General features: G+C 41.3%; 1 protein-coding gene across 6 annotated transcripts in view; it reads left to right on the top strand.

Moving 5' to 3' along the window:
- The window catches only part of epha3 (eph receptor A3), a 218958-nt gene that overhangs the window by 98118 nt on the left and 96942 nt on the right, over nucleotides 1–23898 (top strand). For 4 of the 6 annotated variants that reach the window (XM_086219856.1, XM_086219857.1, XM_086219858.1 and 1 more), the window contains one exon: nucleotides 20419–20483. In XM_086219856.1, the coding sequence (XP_086075982.1) occupies nucleotides 20419–20483 (65 nt within the window). Of the gene's footprint in view, nucleotides 1–13279; nucleotides 13463–20418; nucleotides 20484–23898 lie in introns of those variants that run through there. The other 2 variants (XM_086219855.1, XM_086219854.1) reach the window with 1 other exon arrangement.

Below are 23898 nucleotides of genomic sequence, written 5' to 3'. Positions count from 1 at the left end.
CATATGTAGCTGAAGGGCTGCCTCCATTGTTGACAACAGGACCTAAAATAAATCCAGCTCCTTCCAAGTTATGAATCATACTGTGTCACTTAAAGCAGTTCACTTGACTGGGCGATGTGAGGTTTCCCCTCGTGCGCAGACTGCTGCTGTTTGCTGTAACAGTAAAGTGCAGAAAAGAGGTAAGGGATGGCGTGATGCTAAGCATGTGTGTCAGGGAATTTGTGCCACTGGGCCTGTGTCACAACGCTTGTGTGTCGAACAAGCATGCGTGTGTATGTTGGTTAGATTGTACACGCAAGCCACGCACCCAGAGGCCAATTGACCATATTGTGTGCTTATATTTACACTAATTATAAACCACTGTGTGCATTTTTCTGTTTCTGCCTGTCCTCTGTTTTTGCCCTTTGTGTCAACAATGATGTAATGTTATACTTTGGAATGTGCTACGACGCTTACTGTATGTTAGCGAATGAAACCGATGTACACAGCAGCGAGTAAGATACAGTCCTCTTCTTCTGTCCTTTTCAAAATCATAATGGGACAACTTCTAATTGTTACTACCAAGTAGAGAGCACGGTGCATATTAATCTCTCTTGCACTGCGGAAACTGTGACGTTCAGCTATCCCTTAACTGTTGAGCTGTATTGATACACCTCATGACCCACAAATTCTGTTCCATTCTGACCTGAACTCTCTGAACTTCAGATGTACTCCACGCTTGCTGCTTACCTAAACAGCCAGCTAATCAAGCACAGAACCACTGAAAGCAACACAAAAATATTCCCTCATTAGGCACAGTTGCTGTAATTTTTGTGTTTGTTTGTGCCTTGCAATTAGGAGCATTTCAGCTGCCATTTGGACTGTATAGTGTGTTGTATGGGGAGTGCACGCTTCATAATTTCATTCACAGTCTATTGGAATCATCCATTTATTAGAACGGATCAAACAACATCTCCTCCCTGTTAGTTCAGATATGCAAGGATATTTCGTTTTTCGCATTCATCCAAATGAACTGTAAACTCAAAATTATGATTCTTTTCATGGAAATGTTCAAGGCGCCGTAGGAGCTTTATGCCAAAATTATGCTTGTTGATGAATTCTGATGATGAGATTCAGAAACAGCTGGCTGCTCAGTGTAATTTTCTGGGCCGTTGTTTCCTCTATGCTTTCATGCACTATATGCACACGGAGAAATAAGACAGTAGAGAGGAGCTTGAAAGTCAAGGTGAAGTTCGCCTCTGGAATCCCTTCATTACTGGCGCGCGAGCACACACACACACACACACACACACACACACACACACACACACACAAATACACACACACGCAAATAGCTCTATAGCTTCCTGCAGTGGTTTAGTCTATAGCTATCTTAGCAATTACAGCAGTTTCCCACGGGCTCCAGCTAAGGGACTTAGCTAATATGCTAAAGAAGATAAATTGAGGTAATCTCCCTGTTCTCTGGATCAGTCCCGGTTGCGGAGAAAGAGAGTTGGAGGAACAACAAGAGAGATGACGATGGTTAAAGACAAGCAGAGGATAACACGCGTTCATCTGCCTGTACTTTTTAGCCATGCCACAACTGGCTGCCTCCAACCTACACAGATATAAATACCAAAGGCAAAAGCATCAAGGCTTGCAGTGCTGATGCCTTGTGCCTGCATGTCGGTGACAGTAGTTAAGCCCTCTCCAGAATGCATACAATAAATCTGAAACAAGACAGGAAGAGCATCAGACATTCTTCACATGAAAGACAGCCGCTGTGATGACTGACGAGGGTTTTACTGTTCCGTGTTTCGGTTGGATGTGGCGCAAACATTCTCATTACTGTGCCATTTTGAGGACTGTGTGTGTGTCATAAAGCAAAGAAACATAATGACACAGGGTCCATTACGCACAGTATTTAGAGATTAGACTAACACTGTGGTTTTTCTGGTTTGAGTTATGCTGATGGTAACCATGTGTTCCAGAGGATATACTTACTTAGACTGCGGTGACAAATAATGGGATAATGGATGCTGAAATACCTGATGCATGATGAAGTGCTGTTAGGCTTTCTATGGGAACATGTATGGTCAGGATGAGCACTGATAGATAACTTAGTCATTACCCGCTCCGCTTTCATTATTTCAGGCACAGTGATATAGAATTTAGCTATGTATAGATATGGGGTAGTTGGTTGCCTATTCAGTGGAGGTTATGTTTTCACCTGCATCTTCTGATCTGTTTGTGTGCAACTTACCAGGACAGTTTTAATCAAACGTTGTTGTTGGGACGTGGTAGGAAAGGAAACATTTAGGGGCAGAACTGTTAAATTTTTATCTCTGCCACCCGAGTGCATGACTGGCTATAGGATTTTGCTAGACAGCTGTGCCAGTTTTCAAGAACCCTGATCGAGGAGCGGGCCAAGATGGGGCCCATTAGATTTTGGGCTGATCTGAACCGCAGAAAGTTTCCCAAGGAATCAGGGGTCTTTGGATGAACTGTGTTCATTTTGTCTACATGAACCAGGACCTAAATTTAGGCCTGGTGGCATTATTTTTTGGGAAAATCCCATCTTGAGATGTTGTTGTACTGCCTGAAGTTCCTGGAACTATGAGGTGGATCTTTTCCGCTTAACACTTCTGATTGGATCAATACTAGCTGTTTTTTCTTTAGACAACAATATCTAACAAAACCTGATTAGTGACATTCTCATAGGCTATATCCTATCACAGTGTAGACTAACCAGAAACCTTATGACGGATGGACTGATTATAAGGGGCAGTCCTTACGAGCTGTTCATGCTAAAGTGGACATCCAGTGACCTGCAATGTGAACAGGCTTTTTCTCCTGAATTATTTCACTAATCTTTGTGGATCAAAACAAAAATAATAATTCAAAGGAACATTTTTGGTAGAGTACAAATGGTTCCTGGAACTTTTGTTGGCTGAAAAGGGGCTGTAGGGGAAAGCTTTTTTGTTGTTGTTGCCATTGGCAAAAGTCTATGCTCTCTGAGTTCCCGTCTGTCAGCGGGACAACCCAAAAAACCAAGACCGTGCTCACAAAACTGGGCTTAGGAGAGAAACATTAGCTCAGAAAGAAGCAATGAAATTTCTGCTTGAAAAAGTGAGAAAACTGCAGCTTTTTAATTTCCTACAGTAGCATTGTTCTTGGTGGAGGTATTTGATCCAGAGATTCTTAGACGACATGACTTTGAGCAGATTTTTTACTTTATCATCATGGATGAGTCAAAATACCCCATCAAACTGGATTAAAGTCCCAGATAAGTTGTGTGAGGGTGATGATTGTTACCTTCAGATGAGCTGTTGAACGCACACATTCTGAACAGCTATCAACTGGGAAAGCATGCAAGTTTTCAAACGTGTTTGTTTTTTTGTTTTTTGCTTTTTGGCCCCGTGTGCGAGTTCATTTGTTGAGCGTGCAATTTTGGCGCTGTTAGCGCTGGCTAATCACTAAAGTGACAACCTGTTATTAGGAGCTAATGTGAGTGTTTACAACTGAGCAAACTGTCAAAAACTTTTTATATTTATTTCCACAGAGTCTGGTGCACTTTCTAACCCATTCTATGCAAGCTCTTAGCACTCTGTTAGCACATTCTACATGCATCTTTCAGTGTTCTCTATGCAGTAGACCAAATATGAAACAAGTACAGTGTAAATTCATGTCTTTGCTTCAAATTGGCTTCAAGTCTCCTTTCAAACTTGTTTCACTTGACTGAAAGGATTTCTTGACACCAGTCTGGTAACATGTCTAGTGACCAGCTGTATTGGAAGGAAATATTTAGCTAGTTCTCCAGTGGGCCACATTTTATACGTCACAGCACGCTTGAGTTTGCTGCCAGACATTCCAATGAGGTAAACAAGTTATATGTGACAGAGAGTGAGGGCCAGTTTTTAAATATAATACTGTAATAGTAAGATATCATAAAGTGAAGCCCACATGATAGTTGGGTGTAAAACCTGATCTTGGGGGAAAAAAAGACACACACACACACGCGCACACACACACAGTAACCCAGCCTGGTTGATTGAGTACTACTTAGAAATATTAATTAATTCAAATCATGGAGGCTCCGTGTCATGGAGTAATCTGCCATCTCATATTGTAAAATTAGAACCTGCAGAGCTTAGAAAAAGCATTTAAGGGTTAGTGTGAATTTCCATAATGTAATCCTCATCGATTATCTCTATAGACGTGCTGCTTATATTTTGTCTCTGATGGTATTTAATCACTTTTCATACCAGAATATCTGGTCCGATAAGTGAAGCTACGAAGTGAAGTGGTAAAACCTGCAGTCATTGTACTGACCAGCAGGGTGCGCCTTCTGTGGTTGCAGAAAGAACTCTGATTGCATCAAAAGTAGATAAGACATTGACCGTACTGGTTTCTTGATTTATGATCTTTATTACTTCCTATAGCAAGCAAATTATCTCAATTGCTAGGTCCATGTCTCTTCTTTACAGCTCAATGTTAATTTTCTAAAGTTATGGTCCCATTTAGCGTAGTGATACCACAGGGTATGTTTCAGGACGTTGTTACCTTCTGATTGACAAGTCGTACTCAGTCAGCTCCACCCCTCTCTCCTCTCTCCAGATTCACCGTCTCGTCCAAATACAGAAGCATTTGCTTGAAATAAATCATGAGGGCCAATACTCCTAACCTCAAGCACTCAGAATAGGACTCCATAAACCTGTGAGTGACTTCAGATTGGCTCCAACCACTTCTTGAACGGTCAATAAGAAGTCAGATCTCTCTTACATCTTCACAACACCAAACAGGGGCTTTTAGCGGACTGCTGTTCCATTAAATCCAGAGACATAAGCATGGTGTAGCAGGCACTACTATAAGAGCATTTTTTTGGAGCCTGTAGAGATACAGTTGTATGATTTGCATAGGTGTAAAAAAAAAAATTAAAATAAAATAAAAAGCATAATAAAGAATATGTAGTGCAACACGGGATCTTACAAATACATTTGGGATCGATGTGTGGCCCACCCATGGCTTTCACCATGCTTGCTCCACTGGCAATAATAGAAGCAGATGACAGAAACACATAAATCAACATCACGGTGGTTTACAATTGAAGACAAAGACATTATTATTGAAGTTTTTGCATTGCCTTCACTTGTGCTTAGCTTCAAGGCTGCTCAGTCTCAACTCAACATTGTTTTACATCATCCGTCTGCAGGTCAAATGAATCAGATATACCTGCCTGGTGTCACAGACCCATATATACCTTCACAAATAAATCAGCCGTACGCCCCTGATGGTAATCATCTGTGTAGATTCAGAGAGTGGACTATAATGAGTAGGTGTTGAAATAATCATATTACTTTGATTTAATTGGTATTCAAGGTTGCTCAGTGTCACTCATGTGCTCCAGCTGCATTTTTCTCTGTCCAGCTGCTCGACTGTGTGTCACTCATCTAATCTTAACAAAAGGTGTGATTAATGGAATTATTAATAGCTTCAGCATGGAGCGAGCAAGTGAGTATAGCTGCTTTACTGTGTCTCCTTTTTTTGTTTGTTTTCTCGCCTTTCTCTCCAAAAACCAGGAGTCAAAACAAACATCTGTCACAGTACATCATACTTTGTTTATGTGCATGAGAGCAGCGAGTGAAAAAGTGTGTGTGTGTGTGTGTGTGTGTGTGCACTTGTCTGCATGTTGCAGACATATTGAGCAAAAGTGTGTCTGTATAACTGTACATATCAATGAGTATCTACAAAAAAAAACCAACAAAAAAACCAACTGCATGTGTACGTCTGTATATACTGTATATAAATAGCTGAAAAAAGCGCGGCAACAGTCTCGACAACAAAGATGCGGCCAATGAGAGCGTGAGATCTGTGGAGTCAGAGGCCAATTAGATGCTGTTATGGAAACTGATACAAACACACATGACTTCAGGGCCCGAACTCCATCATCTGTATAATTAAGGTGCTTTTCTCCTGAATATTTTAGTTAAAATCCTCTGCAACAGCGCAGCAACAGACCTTAACTCCCAGCGAAGACAGCTGCTCTGAGGATGAAGCCATCAGGTCTTTATTACACCAGAGCCTTTATAAATTGGATTTATCAGTACAGACTTATAATGTTTAATACAATATGTTTTCTAACAAAATAGTCTATTGCAATCATATGAAATTTACAGTTAACTTTACTGTGATACTTTTCCAAACAATGTAGTTGTCTATATATATTTTCAGTGGCTGGATTGCGACAGATTGTCCTGTTATGTTGCAGCACCATGAAATTAGACATCAGTATCAGCAGATTTTGGTCCTTTTTTTTGTTTTTTGTTTTTTAGCACAACAGTTGAGTAAATTATTATATGGGCCCAGTTTTGCTCAAGCCTCCTCTTCATTGCTTACACACAACAGATGATGAGGAGACAATTAGCAGTAATTATTAGTTTATGGGCTTTTCAAAATGACTTGCAAACTAAGAAAAATATCATTTTGTCAAATTCACACTGTTTACATGTGTTTTCAGTTTGTATAGCATTGTTTATCAACAGATGATATTAACATCAGCAAATATGGGTCAAGTCAGTTGTAAAAAATCTGTAAATCAGATATGGGCAAAAAAAAAAAGACTTAATTATCCTTACAAATGTGCTTAGACCCTTTTTTGCCTTTTTTTCCATAGCTTTATGTGAGCATTTTGTGGCGTGAGTGCGAGAGACAGTGTGAAATACAATATGTCATTTAGTTTTGGCAATAATCTTAAATTGAACATTCATGCCAAGTTGGTTGAAGCTTTATTTAAATTAAGGGAGACGGAGGAGAGCGAGAGTTTATGTTGTTTGCATTTCTGTGTGTCTCCTTGTGACAAAACCTCAGTGCCATCAAAAAAACCAAATGTTGTTTCCTCCCTCTCTAATTACCGCTCTCATGGTTTAGTCTTGTTTAGATAGTCTTCAGTAAATAAACCCTCATGTCTGACTGTTTTGTTTCACGGCGTTTCTCAGCCTGATACCTTGCCGCCTAAAAGTCGTCTCCTAGCGTAGCCTTGTGTTTTCTAAAAGGAATAATTGGCGATATTCAAAATGCTCGAACGCTGACAAATACAGTCTTAAGCAGTGACCTATGACCTTTTCCGAAAGACTTATAGGTCTTTGGAGGACGTGAAATTTCAGTGCTAAATGCTCCTTTTTATTTATTTTTTTTTTTTTAATAAAGCCATCCTCAGTTGTGTAAATGCAATGTCATTTTCAATAAACAAAAGAGCAAACCAAGAGGTCTGGTATATGTAGAGTTAATCAGCATAATAGATGCACGATGCTCCTTAACTGGCAAATGTATACGAACAATTACGTAGTTACTGTACTTAGTTCCATATGCTTAACTGTGCACTTAATTAGTGTCATTCTCAATCAGATGTGGCTATTTAATTGTCAGAGTCAAATCATATAATCGGCTCATAAACAGAGGACGTCTATTTCAATTACCATCTTTAATAAACGCCCTTCTCTTCCCGCTTTCTGCCGTTCGTGTCCTCCGTCTCCTCCTCTTTTTGTTGGTTGTTGTTCTTCTTGTCTGTCCACACGTTTAAAAATAGCTGCTAAAGTGACTCTGTTGGTAAACTGCCACCATTTGTAGAAACCACTTGAAAAGTTGCAGTTTGTCTCCCTGTGTGACCCGTGATCATCACGCCAACAACGCAGCACCACCCAGCGAATCGTACCACTTCAGGGTTGGGAAAAGCAGTTGCCTTCATGTATTTTATTTTGTTTTGAAGAAATTATGGACACCGTGCCGGTTTTAACATAATTCAATTTTTCAAAGCTATCGTGAGCATGTTTAAGAGTGTGTTTCTGTGTTAGGGGAGCGTACACCGTGCAACATGGAGGAAGCATGCGTGCCCTTCTTTAAAAAATTTATTAGAAATCATAAAAAATCCAAAAACTAGTATTCATCTGGCTGCAAAACCAAACAACACTGCTCTTCATTCTATGCCACTAAAGGTTATACAACATGAAGTTCTGGGAATTGTTGGGGTCTAATGTCTGTTACACAGACCCACGTGTGACCATGTTTAACCGATGTCCTTACCACGACCGAAACACGCCTGTGTATTTTAGACCACAAATCTCAGGAATCTAACAGTCCTTACTGAAGGCCATATTGATCTATGCTGGGTTTCTTTTTTTTTTTTTTTTTTTTTGGGGTTTTCCAGAATTACAACTCTTATTACTGCAAGGAGAAAATAATCCCCTCTTATATTATTTCTGAAAAAGAAAGACAGGCCAATGACTGCAAAGCTGTGAATCTACTTCCCTCATGTTTTACTGCTTGTGGAAAAAGAGAAGTGTTTGTCATGGGAAGGAGGCCCAGCTCTGTGTGTTGTGGCAGGTCGGTTCTATCGGAGCAGAACATGCTACAGGAACAGTAACCCAATTAACCAGTGGTGCAAATCCAGGGACTAAAAGGGAACATGATTTATTTGTCCTAACAGTAAGCAAGCACATCAAGGCCAGGAAACATGTTCTTAGTATGATGCTATTATGACCACTGTGACAGTACTGGGGCCAAGTATATTTTGGTTGGGAGTCTGTCGCTTTTAAAAGTCTAAACTTTATATCCATGCAGTTTCTGAGTAGAAAATGATACACTGACTGATAATATTAGTGATTTAATATGATTTATTATCATTCCTGTTATGGACACTGAATGAATATAATAGTCTCATAATGCACATGGGTATAATTTATATTTAAAAGGTCTATAATGTAGGCCTAGGTCTCTGAGAACAATGGCAAGGCCGTCGCAATTTGCTTGAATTTCAGAATTGCTGTGTAATGTTGTAAGAAAATTAAAGGATGAAGTGTGGTGGTGTTGGCAATGGTAAGAAAGCGTCCCTGGTAAATGTTTGGTGCAGGGGGATAGTGTTACATGCCAACAGCCTGCTGGGCTCTTCTCCTTCGGTATGCTTTGAGTATAGAGGAATGTGCTGCCTGTGAACCACAGGGAGGAAGAAGGTACTGACAGCAAGCAGCAAACACAGCCAGCCTATCTTTGTGTGTTTGTATGTTACTGTGTAACAACGTCAGGCCTTGGCCGCTTCAAAGCTGCTCCTAAACAACATCTGTTCTGTGAGAAGCGCTATACAACCATGTCAGGATACATCATGATTTACAATTGCGGCTCTAAATCAATATTTTCCTCCATCTCATTCTGGATTGTTCCACTGGCAAGAATTCAAGAATGGACAAGCGCTCGTTGAGAAAAGGGGAAAAAATGTAAGAGTGTACAGACGGGAGGGACCCATCACATTTTTCCAATTCACCACAATCAGAAACAGATTTTCAACCTATTAGTCTGAACTAACTTGCAGGTTTATTGACTAAAAACACAGTGACAGTGCTCATACGACCAAATGAAAACAAGTCATGTTGATTGTATCTGACTTTAAGCAGAGACTGTTCGGAAATAAGATGCACCATTACAGTCCTTTCTTGAATCTGTGTCATGTGGCTTTCGCTACTGCCCCGCCCCTCCAGAGACTAGCGAGGCAGGTCCTGAGTCAGTCACTCCAGTGGGAGAAGTGAAAGTGAGCACAGCTTATGACCAAAATATTTGAAAATATTGGAACCATTTTTTCTTTTTCTTCGGGACACTCTGATACTAAAATTATATTTTTTTCGGACCGAAAAAAAAAGATTATTAAGAGGCATGTTTCTGTTGGGACTGAAGTGTTGGTCTGGTATTAAACTCTGCTATTTAATTGAGAGTGCACACCCCAGTCTGCCTCCATTCATCCACGTAATTATTCATGTCACTTCCTTAGTAGTTGGGGGGGGTCAACAGCGCTCACTTAGAAAACAGAAGTGTTTACTATTATGCACCAATGGCACTGCTTGATGCATCATTCTTGATTATAGAGCGTTCTTGCTGTCAGCATGGACTCTAATCATATTAAAAGTAAAGCGATTCTAACTTAACCTCATTTAGCATCATGTCTTTTTACCGCGCAGATTTTCTGTTCTGTCGTCAACGTTCAGTTTCACTTTAATGTTCATATGCTATTTTAATTTCATTTGGAGCTGCAGGAAAGAAAATGTATGTGAAGTGTTTTTTTTTGTTGTTGTTGTTTTTTTTTTTAACAAGTCTACTGCAGTTTCAGAATTTCTTTTCAGGAACCCTTGAGTTGATTGTCAGCTGCAGGGCCTCTCTTATATTAATCTCTCCAAGTGTAACTAGTGAATTACTGAGATGTAGAAGATGATGTATGATGAAGGCTGGCACACTTGAAATTTGCTGTAAATCCTCATGCCACAGCTATTATGTGGCCCGAGACCTCTTGGCATCATTCTTCACTGTATCCACTGGCAACCTGGAACTCATAAATCTCTCACAGTTAGACAATGCTCAGTGCTGCTGAGCCGTTTATTCGGCAACACAAACGGTTGTACAGCAGCGTTTACAGGAGCTCGGACGATGCGTCAGTAGTCAATTCAAATTCACATGTCACAAATAGCAATTTAAAGCAAAACAAACATTGACACTTGACATCTATGCAGTGCCTCTTCGCCCTCCTTTCAAAATTAGTTGGAAAACAAAATTTGAAAGTCAACCTCACACTGTGCTTCAATTCACTTAGATTTTTTGGAAAAGTATTCCTCTTCTCTACGTATTCTTTCTTAATACCGGTGTCCATCAGGGCTCAGTTATGGGAACATTTCATCTCCCCTCTCCTATCTCTGCTATGCTGATGACATTTAGCCCTGCCGCTACTTCCCCATCAGACACACAAATTGAGAGACCTATTTTTTGGATAGCTGTCTGCACTATCTCCCAGCGAACGATTGGCCTCTCCATCTCCCTTGACAACACTAATGCGCTACCCTATTTTCCTGCCAAGAACCTCCGGGTAGTCCGGCACAAAGAGCTGTTCTCGTCTGCACAAATTGTAGCAACAAACCAGGTTCACCATCTGCAAAATCTAAAGCTACGCAACTCCTGGTCCTCACGCTTGGCTTTTAATCGTCTCCAACCTGAACTGCCGTCAGCTTCATCCTGTTGCTTCGACGGCTCACCATCTCTGCTGCAGTAAATTCAAAATGCTGGTTCTTGCCTACAGGCCAGTCCACCAGACAGCTCATCCCTTTTTGCTCTTGGTGGTCAGGTTCCAAAATGCTGCTCTTCTCTCCTCGCAGGTCTCCTCACCGGTCTGTCGCTGTCACTGTCCCTGTCTGTCTCAACTTACAGTTAAAAACGGGAAACAAGCACCTGTGTCCTGCCGCAAAGTCGGATGTTAGCACCCTTCCCCCAGATCTTTTCTATGCTAATATTAATACAGACAGAATCACATATCTTGATATTTTTGACTAAATACTAATATTTGTGGCACTGATGGAAGGTGACTACTGGTTCTTTCACAAAACATTAAGACAATATTTTTAATGAATAATGGTTAGTAATCTGGATATAATGTCCAAGTGTGTAAAAACAAATTTTAGATCAGTTGTAGAAAAGTCAAAGTCCAGAAAACGTACTACTTTACTGTAATATGGCCTTTCAAAGCAGAAATAGACAACACAACGATATCTAATATCATAATATTGACAGTTGGTCCTGCCCTTTGTCAGCTTATTTCCCTCTTTACTCTGCCACTAGAGGGCATCTGTGCCCATTTACTGCACTCTAAAACATCTAAAATAAGTAAATTGACAATACATGACACTTAAAATTCAATGACATTTGAACACAGCCCTGGCTTGGACACATCTCCACAAATTTAGCAAAGCTTGTCCAGCATGTCACATCAGTTGCGCTCTAGAATCAGCGTTAGAATGCTAGCATTGGTGAAAGTGGGTGCTACATGGTAGAACGACATTATAGATATTTAAATTCTCAGCTTTTGAACCGCCAGTGAATTGTTTTTGTTTGTTTGTTTTTAACCAACAAATACTCATCTATATATTCATATATCATGAAAGGTGAATTTCTGTAGGAGACCCTGTATCTACGACTGCATTTTAAAGGGATGAAGTACTGCTGTCTCCTTTAACTTTACCCCATACGTCAGATGCCTTTCCAACCTCCAGCCTCCAACCCCCCACCACAACAGCTGGCGTCTGAGCTGGGACCCTGATGTTACACTGCCAGCCAGCCTTTTGCTGTGGATCAAGTGGTGTCAGGGGCCCCTAATGGCCCTCACAGAAAAATGCATGCACAGTCCAACAAAACACAAGCACATGATATACACAGAGATAAATGAAATATTGTCCTTCTGTCCGAGATCATGGTGGAAGACCACAAAGAGAAATGTGTGTGTTTTTAATCAAGCGGTTATTGGTTATAATTGTATATGATTACATTTACATCATATCAATGAGGATCGGTCAGAAAAAAAGCAGTTTAAAAAAACATTCCTTGTGTTTTTGATTTGAAACATATAGCATAATTCAATCAAACACAAAAAGAACCCAAACAGATTTAACTTTAATCTAATTTTCTGTTTCTCAATTCTTTCTCCTACTCCTTTCTCTCCATTTTCAGAATAAAATACACAAGTGGGATCTGTTTATTCCAGAAGATCTCTTCGGCTGTTAGTTTCTGGATTTTAAAGGCAAATGGTTTCTCCAAATTCCGAATTAAGTCTTTTATGTATTCCATCTATATTTAAAAAAATATATATATCACTGGCTTGAAATTGAAGGACATTTGAGCTGTTTTGTTAAAAAAAAAAAAACAACCATCAGGTTCCTGTTGGGTGTTCCGCAGTCAGTTTTTTTCTTTGCTTTTAATTCATGAAATGAAGGCGAATTTGGGCCAAATAAAGGTCAATTCTTTTATTACACGTTTCCTATGCATCACAAAACCACAGTATGCATTAAACACTAGTGGGAAGATCAAGCAGAGAAACACTGTAAGTAATAAGATATGCTGAAGTCTATATGTTGTGACTGTGTAGGTCACGGGATCAGTGGTTGCCCCCCCCCCCCCCCCCCTCTCCTCCATCCACCCCTTTTTTGTCTTTAAGTCACAAATGAATAAAAATAAAAATATTTCTCTCAGCCTCCGGTCTCCCATTACACTGATTCGATCACGTTTGGGTCTACAAGACTGTAAAATATGCTGAATAGCTGAGTTCACGTCAAGAAGACGCCAGTGGTAAAAAGATCGAGACTGACCTGTAGTGAACTTGCGCGCTTGTGTGTTTTGCTGCCTGTCAGACTCTGTAGGACCCAGCGGAAAACTGCTCCAACCGATGCGAGACGGAGCAAGAGAGAGGAGGTGGGTGGGGGGTGGTGGTGAGGGGAGGGGGGTGGGGGGGTTGTTGGTGGAAGCTGAGTGGAGAGGAGACGCTCTCAGATCAGTCAGTGGCTTCATGGAGTTATGTACCTCTGATCCGCCGCCATGGATTGCAATCCGCGATCATTCCTTTTCATTTTACCTCTTTTAATGTCCTGTGTTCTTCCTGCGTTCACCATCATCTACCCCCCTAATGAAGGTAAGGGAACTCTGCTTGTGTTAATGCGCTCCGGGGTTCTGTGCGTGTGCGCGCGCGCGTGTGTGTCTGCTGCGCTGATCACCGGTGCTTTGAGCTCATCTCGGACTTGATAATCATCAAAATTGGATATCACAAAAACAACGTGATCCACTGCGCTCGGGGGGTGACGCGGAGGGTCACCGGGATCCCGCGTTTGTTCTCCTCTCTACCGGATCATTTTACGCACTGAAACGCGAGAATAGACGCGGTGTCATAATTCGGGATTGTCTCGGGGAAAAGTGTGGGTTAAAAATGATTCGGAATGAATGACCGATGCGAGGGAGGCACAGTTCGCAGAGCACCCGGGCGAGGAGTTCTTAGGCTGCTAAAAAAGAAATGCAAAGAAACTCTGGCGGCGTGTGTGTGTGTGTGTGTGTGTGTGTGTGTTGGCGAGAGAGGGGCACGCCGATCTGTTTAATTCAAGAATCCATTTGGGGTAGACGCCCGAATGGTTTACAGTCCACCGATTTAAAGGCTATAAACACACGATGAGCACCAGTGCGTAAAAACGCGGAGGGCTGAGTTTATGGCTTTGACTTGGATCAGTCCAAAAACGGGTGATCTGCTGGCTGATGCGGGCTCTTGGGAAGTGTCAGTTTTATTAAATCGCGTAATGGCTGAGTTTTAATTTTAGATAAAGCGAGTGGGCGGTTATCTCATGAGTTCAGTTATTTCCAGCGTGAGTTTGGCGCTTTTTTTGTAAAATAAAAGACGGTATTTATTTATTTATTTACTTACTTATTATTTTTGACGGTACACATCCAACATCTCTGTTCACACAAGACCTGTCTGGAAACAAGCCACGTCTGTCTCAGTCCACAGCTGAACGTTTGATCAACTTTTGTAAAGGCGATCTTGAACGTCGTGCCGGTGTGTCACCTGCGCCCGTTGTTGCAGTGAGGCCGAAGAAAGACACACGAGTGCTGAAGGTGTCATTGAGTCTTGAAACGGTTAAAAGTGCACGCAGGGGAGGAGAGAGAGTGTGTGTGTGTGTGTGCGTGCGTCTGTCTTTGTGTGTGTGTTAATGGCACGATTAGGGTGTTTTCTTCTTTAAAAAAACAAACAAAACAAAGGCATACACGTCGTACTCGATGCACAGCGGCCCAGATGACACTCAATTCCCAAAATACGCTCCGTGACAAGTTCTGACTGGCAGGTTGCAGCTCAAATCAGCCGTCAGTTAAACCTTCAGATCTATTTGAACGAGTTTTAAGAGACACACACACACACACACACACAAAAAGCTGTTTCTGAGTCCAATAAACCTTGTTATAATAATTGACAAAAGAAGACGTAAATTCCTGCCAAAGGGAGGACAATTAATAAGAACCTGGACCGACGTTGCAGGATGTGCACTTGTGGAAAGTTGTTCTGTTGGCACGTCAAAAGTTCCGAGTTCTAATCTAATAGAGAGACGTCATGGAGAAAGTTGCCAAGAGTTTCACAAGAAAAGCAAGTAATCATCTGTCTTCACAGCATTGATCCAGACAGACAACGAAATCGGATGTAAAATCATCAACGAAACCTTTGCAGAAGTGTAAAGCTAGTTTTATTGTATTTTATTTTATTTTTTTAATACTTATTTTACCTCACAGAAAAGCTGGTTTGTCAAACGGAAGCTCCGTTTCTCCCAGGAACCTATTAAAAGTTACGTGAAGTTTCTTTTATTTATTTATTTATCTTTTGTTCGTCATTTAAGATTCTGCTGGGTTTTTTTTTTAATTATTTATGACAGAATATTTGAAAAGTTCTCATGAATCTAGCAGCAACCAGATGTGAAAGATTTCCTTGAAAAAATATGAATAAGGTCTGACTGAGACAAGGTCATCATGGCCTCGTGCAACTATGGGGGGGGGGGGGTGTCCCCGTTAAACTTTTTTTTTTAATTTATTGTTTTTCTTTTTTTTTTCTCAATAGCCTCTGAGTCCCAAGTCACCTTGTCACTCTTGTGGAGATGCTTATTGTTTGCAGACAAATAAACAACCACAAAAATCCTTGGGAAAAAAAAGTGTGCGTTTTTGAGGTGTACGTTTAAAAAAAAAAAAGGGAAAAAAAGAAGACATAAAACTGCCATAGAGTGTCAGTATCGAGCCGCTCCGCGTCTTTATTCTATATGGAAATTCATTTCAACGTCTCCACCACAAATATGAACAGAAACGAGAGTAAAACGCACTTTGCAGTGAGTTGAGGGCTGATTTTTTTTTTTTTTTTTTTTTTTTTTTTGCCGGTCCAGACCGGACAGAGACACGGGAGCCCGCGTGGCTCACAGACCTCCCTCCCAATGAAGGATACCCCCCCCCCCCCCAAAAAAAAAAAAAAAATATATGTGTATTTAAAAGAGAAAGATCCTGCACTTTGTGATCACCTTCTGCTGTTGATGTGGATTTCAAGTCGGCTGGAATTACTGACTCCTAGTGCGTCTCAGCGTGGGTGCAGGGGTGCAGGGGTGGGGTTGCCCGGGCACTTTGTTAGGGAGTGAACTAGTTGGCTAAAGACTAAAACTTATCAAACGTTTCTCTTTCTTTCTAATGAGGTTATGATTTATTAGGCGCAGCGACACCCACACGAGACGGGGTTTTTTTTTGTTTGGTTTTTCTTTTCTGACTGGTTTACAAGGAAGAAGAAGAAATAAATGTATTTTTCACGTTTGACAGACGAGTGAAAGATGTCACGATTGAGGCCTAAATTGCTTTTATATCGAGTTTATAGACTTTTTATGCGGGCTATAAGCAAAGTTTTCAGTATACAAGCCAAACATTTCCAAGGAAAATTAACAAAAGCTTCCATTGTACCTTTCTAATAACTCCTGGGATTTTATTTAGTTTTTTAAACTTTTTTTCCTCGCCACAACTAGAAGACAGTCATCGTTTCTTCTAAACCTCAGACTCTTGAAGAAGGAACGACGATGTGGCGCTTATTAAATCTGCTAGAAAACTTAAGAGGAAAGTTCGGAGGAATGCTGGTAAAATAAATAAATAAAAACGTGCGGATTCATTTGAGCTTTAAGCCGATCTAAGGTGTCAAGATTTAAAAAAAAAATGCATGGACTCGCATCGTGAAAAAGAATAAAGAAATAATTAATAATAAGGTGCAAAGTTTCTCTCCCCGCGTTAGCGTGGTGTGATGGAGGCCCGCTGCAGGGCGTCAAGAGGCCTCGGGTTGCCTATTTTTAGCCGGCAGTAGGGAGGCATTGGCCCCGAGAGCCCGACAGAGGAGTCCCGCTGGGACGGATGGGCGTTTATGAGCGATGGTACCTTTCAGTGGTGCTGGAAATTTGCTAATACGACCCTCTTTAAAAAAAAAAAAAATCCCCCTCTTCCTGCACATGTCGCCTTCTATTTACAAGCGTGCCAGCCAGTCACAGAGCTGAAGATGGAGAGTGGCATCAGCATTGGATAAAAGGGTACCAGAGACAGAGAGAGAGAGTGGTGGGTTGAAGTGTAACCACAGTTCTATACTGTAGTTGTGTTTATGTGAGGGAAGAAAAAAAGAAGGGAGAAAAGGAGATATAAAGAAAGAGAGACAAAGAAAGAAAGAGGAATGGGGGCAGAAGGGTTGGGCAAGCAGCAGCAACATCAGACAGAGCGACTCTGCACTTGAATTATTCATAATGGGAGGTGAACACTTCATCCTTTAACACAGACACAAGTCGCCTTGCTTTGCTTGCACTGCAGCCTGCCAACCTTTGCATGCTCAGAGCCACAGCAAGACAAAGCCCCATCCTCTCAGTTCCACGGTAGAACCCAGAGAACCGCTCTGTTCTCTTCTGTTCTCTACTTTGTTGATTCAGCTTTGTGACATGAGACTGACATCATCTGTGACTAAGCGTTATTACCACGTCCTCCGGCTGCGAACTGGCTTCATCATTCATCATCATCATCATCCTATTTGAGTGGGTGTCAGATAATAAGTGACAATTAAAGGATCTTTGAAGTCAAAGTTTGTGCTAGACCGCTATAATCAGTACTTGCTGAGATACTGCACAGTTTGCAGAGCTTTGCTTCACTATTCCATGTTAATATTTCAACATATTTTGTATGCCTAGCAACGCCAGGTTACTAGGAAAATGGGAAAACATATATTGAATACTGCATGCCAAGTAGTATCAAATTCCTGGCGGGATGATGTAGACTCACCCTCCCGGAGAAAACCACCCCTGCTTTATCCTTAAAAAAAAAAAAAAGGGACATTCCGGTTGCCTGTAGGGCTCTGTTGTCTTGGTGTGTGTGTGTGTGTGTGTGTGTGTGTGTGTGTGGGACTGAGATGGCGGCCAAGGTGATGGTGGTTATATATCGATTCACCTGTTTCTACCTCTATGATGTTTTGCTCCCTCACAGACAGGCTGGCTCACTTTGCTATTAATACTCCTACTTCCCGTTTAGAGGCACTTCCCTGACAGGGCAGGGGCTACACACTTGGGCTGACGTGAGCTCGCTGTATACGTGTGTGTTTGTGTGAGTGAAGAGTGTGAGTGAGAGTGTGAGAAGGGTAAGAAAGACTGTCAGCAAATGTTTGTGAATGCTCATTATTTGTACCCACTCGGGTGCAGGATTGTGTGTTTGTGTGTGTTGAATTATGCTCTTTTTTATTTTTAGTCTATTTGTACATCGATAAAAATCTATATGTTTCAAGTGTTTACTTGGGTGCATCTGTGCTTTTTGTGAGTGTTTTATGCATGTATTTGTGCGCTCGTGTGTGTGTGTGTGTGTGTGTGTGTGTGTGTGTGTGTGTTTGGAGGGGTGCTGATTTCTCAGCCAAGTGCAGCTGGAGGGAGCTTTTTTTCCACATGCGATATGAGAGCGGTTTAATTTTCTGCTCTCAAATTCCCCCGCTTGGCTCAATTTGAGTGGCTCGGCTCATTGAGAAATGTAAATTGGAAGCAATAGCCCGGGATGCTGAGCTTCTATTATCTGACATGAACAGATAGCTTCATTAGACTCTAATAGGAATGTGTCTGCTGCCACTCAGCCCGCAGAGTGGTCTAGCATGGCTACAGTTCAGGTGAGCCACTGTTTAGTTTGCAGCCTGCAGTTTTATACCTCTGAGATTACATGTTGGGTTTTAAAAAAAAAAAAAAAAGAGAGAGAAAAAAATTAAGAAGAATGAATCACACGAAAGAAAACTTTGGAGATTTCTCTCTAAAACTTGAGCGTGAAACATAAAATTAGTTCATAGAGAGGTGAAATCCCTTGTCTTAGAAAATTTGTTGCCGGTGAAGGGTGTATTTTATTTGACTAAAATAGTTTCTGCAGTGCGACAGCTTTGCCTTTCAAGCCACAAATACTCTCTTTGGAGATGTGTACACTCTCTCTACCCGAAGCTCTGAATGGAAGAATACAGGGAGAATGAATTTCTCATGTTTTCAGTGAATGGTGTCAGAGCTGCAGGGCCTGGCTTCACTGAGGGCTGGTTTGGACGAGGAGAAAGAGGCTCAGCTTCAAACTTGACTACGGAACGTTCGTACCCTTCATTTACATGAACTGATTATATATCCTTTATGGTTTTTATGCCACTTATGCAATCACAACAACATGTGAGGTCAAAAGCAGCAGCAGACATGAATTCTAAGAAGAGTTCTAACTCTCAACGGGCTTTGCAAACAGTTTTGGAACAAATTGTGTTTTTGCTCGGTAAGGGAGAGACAACGATCAACTGGTTCCACTCCATTTGCATCTTCAATCTAACATCATTTATAAGGCCGAACGCTGATGTGCAGCTGTGCCGGTTGTCCTGGAGGTTATTAAAGTAAAAACATTACTACCATGTTGGGTGGGATACTCAGAAAACACAATTGTTATCAAACCACCGCTTCATGTCTCCGTGGTAGATGAGTGACACAACTCAGTCCAGCTGATGGATTCACGGCTCCTGAACCTGGCAAAAGAAATGCATTGGAAGTTACCCTCAAAGTTTGGTTGTTGTTAAAATGAACTGTTGTTTTACAGAAATAAACACAGAAATAAGTTTGAATAATTAAAATTCGCAAATTGTATTCAATGCAACGACATAGCTGGTCTTCCTTGAGGTTGAGTTTCTATGACTATGTTGTTTTAATTTGTTTTACGAAGCACGCAGTGGCCAAGAATGGAGAAGTTGTTGCTCATTCCTCTGTAATCCAGAGCCTCTGTTGCTGACACATCCCAGTCAAGGTTTGGTGAGAAAAAAACAAATGAACTCACCTGCTTTTACTTTTTAATTAGGTTTTAATTCAATAAGTATAATTACAGTACAAGTACCACTTATTTGTGACACCAACACAGGTCAGTGCTGCTGTTTCTCTCCAGCCAACACAGTGACTTTGGCGCTATCGTGTTCTCACAGTAAAAGTCATTTTGCTTCACTCATCTTGCTCCATCACGCCAATAAATCCCCTTAATTTATTTTTCCTTCTGCATGAACTTCCCTCTCTGTTGCCTGATGTCAGTTAAATTGTGGCAGGACACACAAATAAAATCCATTCATTATAAAAAAAGAAAGAAAGATTTATATTGGTGTCGCCTTTCTGATCACTATTGGGGTCACCGGGGTCGGAAGTAGACCTCTTGGAAAAATAAACAGTTGAAGTTTTTGGAAATGTTTCCTTTTCCTCAGTTCAGTGCGTTGGATGTGTGTGTTGCAGCCAGCCAAAGTTCTGCTTTTATGTTTTACACAGTTAGACATGAAAGCTAGTGCTGTCTGTTGGGCAGCAAAGGATATGTAGCGCGCGCATGTGTGTGTGTGTGTGTGTGTGTGTGTGTGTGTGTGTGTGTGTGTGTGACAGCTGAATAAACAGAGTCATGATCAGTGCTTGAGGTTGGTGATCTCTCCTGTGGGATTAGATAAAGGCTAATTGGGGCTAACAAGAACTAGACATTCATATGTTCTCTTTGTTTCCCCCCCCCTCTCTCTCTCTCTCTCTTTCTTTCTTTCTCTCTCAGTCAACCTGTTAGACTCTAAAGCAAGTCAAGGGGAGTTAGGATGGATTTCCTACCCATCACATGGGGTGAGTATCATCTATATCTGTATTTATACACTTAATATCTGATCATGCTGATATCTGGGAGCTACAGACGTGTGACAACTTAAAGGAGACATTTAATGCTCCTGGGTGTTTTACAATGGCGGTGGTCCAAAATCTGGCTTAGCTAGGTTGAGATCTGTTGATTGCAAAGGCTGTGGCATCCTGGATGAGATCTCTCCCATCAGGATAGAAAGGTCTGATTGTGGGAGAAATGCAGGAGTGGAAAAATGAACAGACAATCAAAAAGTAGATCCATGCAGAAAATACCTCATTCCAACAAAGCCCATGATGTATCTATGCTACAAAACGAAGGCGACTGGGCTCCTAAAAAGCCGTTCAAACATGTTTGAGCCTGTGTAGAACACATGTAATCAGTATAAACTTCACTCAATCCACTGCAAACAAACTTCCAGGTGTCTGGATACACACCAGTCAGCTGAATTCTAGATATCCTGGGAACCAGACGACTAGGCTACTCCTGATTTATTTGCTCTGGCAGATGCGATTTGGTCGGGCAAAGTCTGGCTTAATTGAAGGCTTACTTAGTTAAATATATTACATAGTGTAATGCAAGTTAAGAGTAAAATTACAGACTTAAAAATCTCTGTACATAAGTTGTATTGATATGCAGTGACCCCTCCCTCCACATTAGCAAAATACTGCCACGGAGCCACAGATCCCCTCATTATAAGGGTCAACTATTCTGGTCATCGTTCTCTCGGTGAACACTACTCATGCACTCTTTTTCAAGATATGTCGAAGGATCTATGACATCAGTATGTTCGGCGCCAGCGTCAATGCTTTTCACGCCGTTCAACTTTCAAATGTGCATCATTAACTGTATCTATATTTCCTGTCATAATATCTCCTCCTGTGTGCCACTGTTGACAGCTCTTGCTGACACGCTTCCATCCTGCAGTGACATCCTGAGTCACCCGAGGAAGAGTTGGGTGTTTTCTTTCATATTGCACCAAATATATGACGTCAAGCATGCGCTTTCAGTCCTAAACTCCAATACTAGGAATTGCAGATGCACGATATGGAAATTCCAGGCCGATATTTAAGAGAACAATTTGGACAAAACGGATGGTGATATTCAATACTTTGGAATGTCCCTCAAACATATCTTGCAAACAGCAAGTTGCTGATCTTTCTTCGAGACAGTGTAATACTCCCGCACGGCCAACATTTTCTTTCACCTTCCACTGAAAACAAACCGGGTGCGCTCACAGCAGCTGTGCCGGACACTCACAGGGCACATTGCCAGAGTCATGGAGGAAGCTGTGGCCGCAGGTAGGCGCTGCAGGAACGTGTACCCCACACAAAATCAGTGACACAACAGAATAGCATTGTGCGAATCCGCCTCTTCTTAACTGTATTGCGGCCGTACATTTACTGAAGCCTTTTCCTTGGCGCATGATGAGCCGCTCCTACAGAAACACCAGCCAGCTGAGAGCTGTGCCTGAATCTCTTGCCATCAGTGCCCCAACAACGAACCCTCTGATTTCAGAGTCACCTACATCTTTTCCCAATTCAACAGTTCCTACACCTCCTCTCTAGTTGAATTTCTTAACCTGTTTTGTAGCTTTTCCAGCACCCTACGACTGTGGGCTACCCAAAAATCTTGATACCAAAACCCACAGCATGTATTTTTCTATGGTTTTCCTCAAGGTCTAGGTGGCTTCATGTGGTATTTTGAGGAAATGATTAACCATCAATTCTCAGGTGGTCAGAAACAGTTACATTTAGTAACAAATCTGTGTTAAAAAAAGTGATATGAACCCACAGATGTACGGGAGATTGTCCGTGGCAATGGCCAACATATACTTCCATCAAAATGTGCGATAGTAGTTAAATCATAAACTTCAACCACGTGAACAGACGCCCCACCGAAACACAACGACCAGAAAAACTTAAAAGTGTGCCAAGCTGCATCTTAAATGTCAAAATCAATGTTCAAGTTCAACCCGGCTTTGAGATGATGGACATGGCAGCTACTGTTAACCTGTTATACGCCGCGCCCTCTCTGAGGATTAAAAGCTAACCACAGCAAAGTTTAAAAATATGCCACCGACCCCAAACTTACCGTGAAAGTAAAAAAAGAAAGAAAGAAAGAAACTACATCATAAACACATTCAAATTCATTTTTTGAAAGAAATCCAGCACCCATGGGAGCCCTGCAGTTCGCATTTTTAATAACGTTAATTGCTTAATTGCGCCACACAGGACAATTAGATCTTTACCTTTAATTTGTCACTCGTTTGAAGCCACCCATGACTCATTGTAGGGTTGGACTTCATCATCACGTTATCATGTTAACCAATTGAGGCGAGAGCAGATTAACCCACTTTTCTTTAGAGGTTATTGTCCATTCTCCATCTCACAGGTTAAAGGTCAAGTATTTCAGGCTTGCCATATGGTCAACACCAGCTTAAGGGAAAATGTATGTGTTGGTGTTTCTGTACTTGTGTGCTCAAAGAAAGATTAAGGCATTAAGGGATTTGAGGTTGTAGGCACAAACCCACTAGAACAAGAATGTCAATGAGCTTACACTGAACATAACATCAAACTAGGGGTCGAGTATTTAACTGTTGCTTACATGAAAACATTTAATTCCATTGTTAAGATTTCGCATGTTAATCCATCTGTGGTTAACTGATTATATGCTGTCTGTCACGCACGCTTTAATGCAGATTAATCTGAAACATTTTCCTAGTTTGTGCGAGCATGCAATCATTTCTAAGGAGGAAGAATGAATGGCAGTAATGGCAGTGGATGCTAACAGCTGTAAAACCACAATAAAGAAGAAGGAAATTATGAATTCAAATAAATCATTTCACTTCCGATGTTTCGTTCTATTACCATTCTGTGATTGCAATGTAATTTTTTTTTTTGCAATTTTCTCTATTTTTACCACAACAAACACATATTGTTACATGTGAGAACTAACCAGAAATGTTGAAGCAAATTCATCAGCACTTCTTCTTCTTCTTCTTCACAAATTTTTTTTTTTTAAATCTCCGCCTCATCTGTCAGCCTCTCTCTACTACTGAAGTCCCACCAGTGGGCTCTTGCTTAGAGTTTATTTGTCTAACTGGTTAGACTACTGTGCCTCAGGGTTGGCCCACAGACACACACACACACACACACACACACTCACACACACACACACACACACACACACACACACACACACACACACACTCACCACACACACATTTCCTTGTTTTTCCTTTATTAAGTGTTAGAATTACTCCTTGGCAATGACTTAAGGTAATTCAGTCATTTGTTCCGTAGAGCTGCCAGACCCTGTTTGCCTGCTGCCACGTACAGCGCTGGCACCGTCACTTTCTCCTCCGCGTTCAACCACAAACTAAAATGTACTCAAGGAAAAGTT

Source organism: Aulostomus chinensis, chromosome 12 (assembly GCF_037954235.1).
Source record: "Aulostomus chinensis isolate RoL2024-O1b breed Wild chromosome 12, RoL_Achi_v1.0, whole genome shotgun sequence".
In the NCBI taxonomy this organism is placed as follows: Eukaryota; Metazoa; Chordata; class Actinopteri; order Syngnathiformes; family Aulostomidae; genus Aulostomus; species Aulostomus chinensis.
Note: the sequence above shows the minus strand (reverse complement) of the source record. Positions and strands in the feature narration are given on the sequence as shown.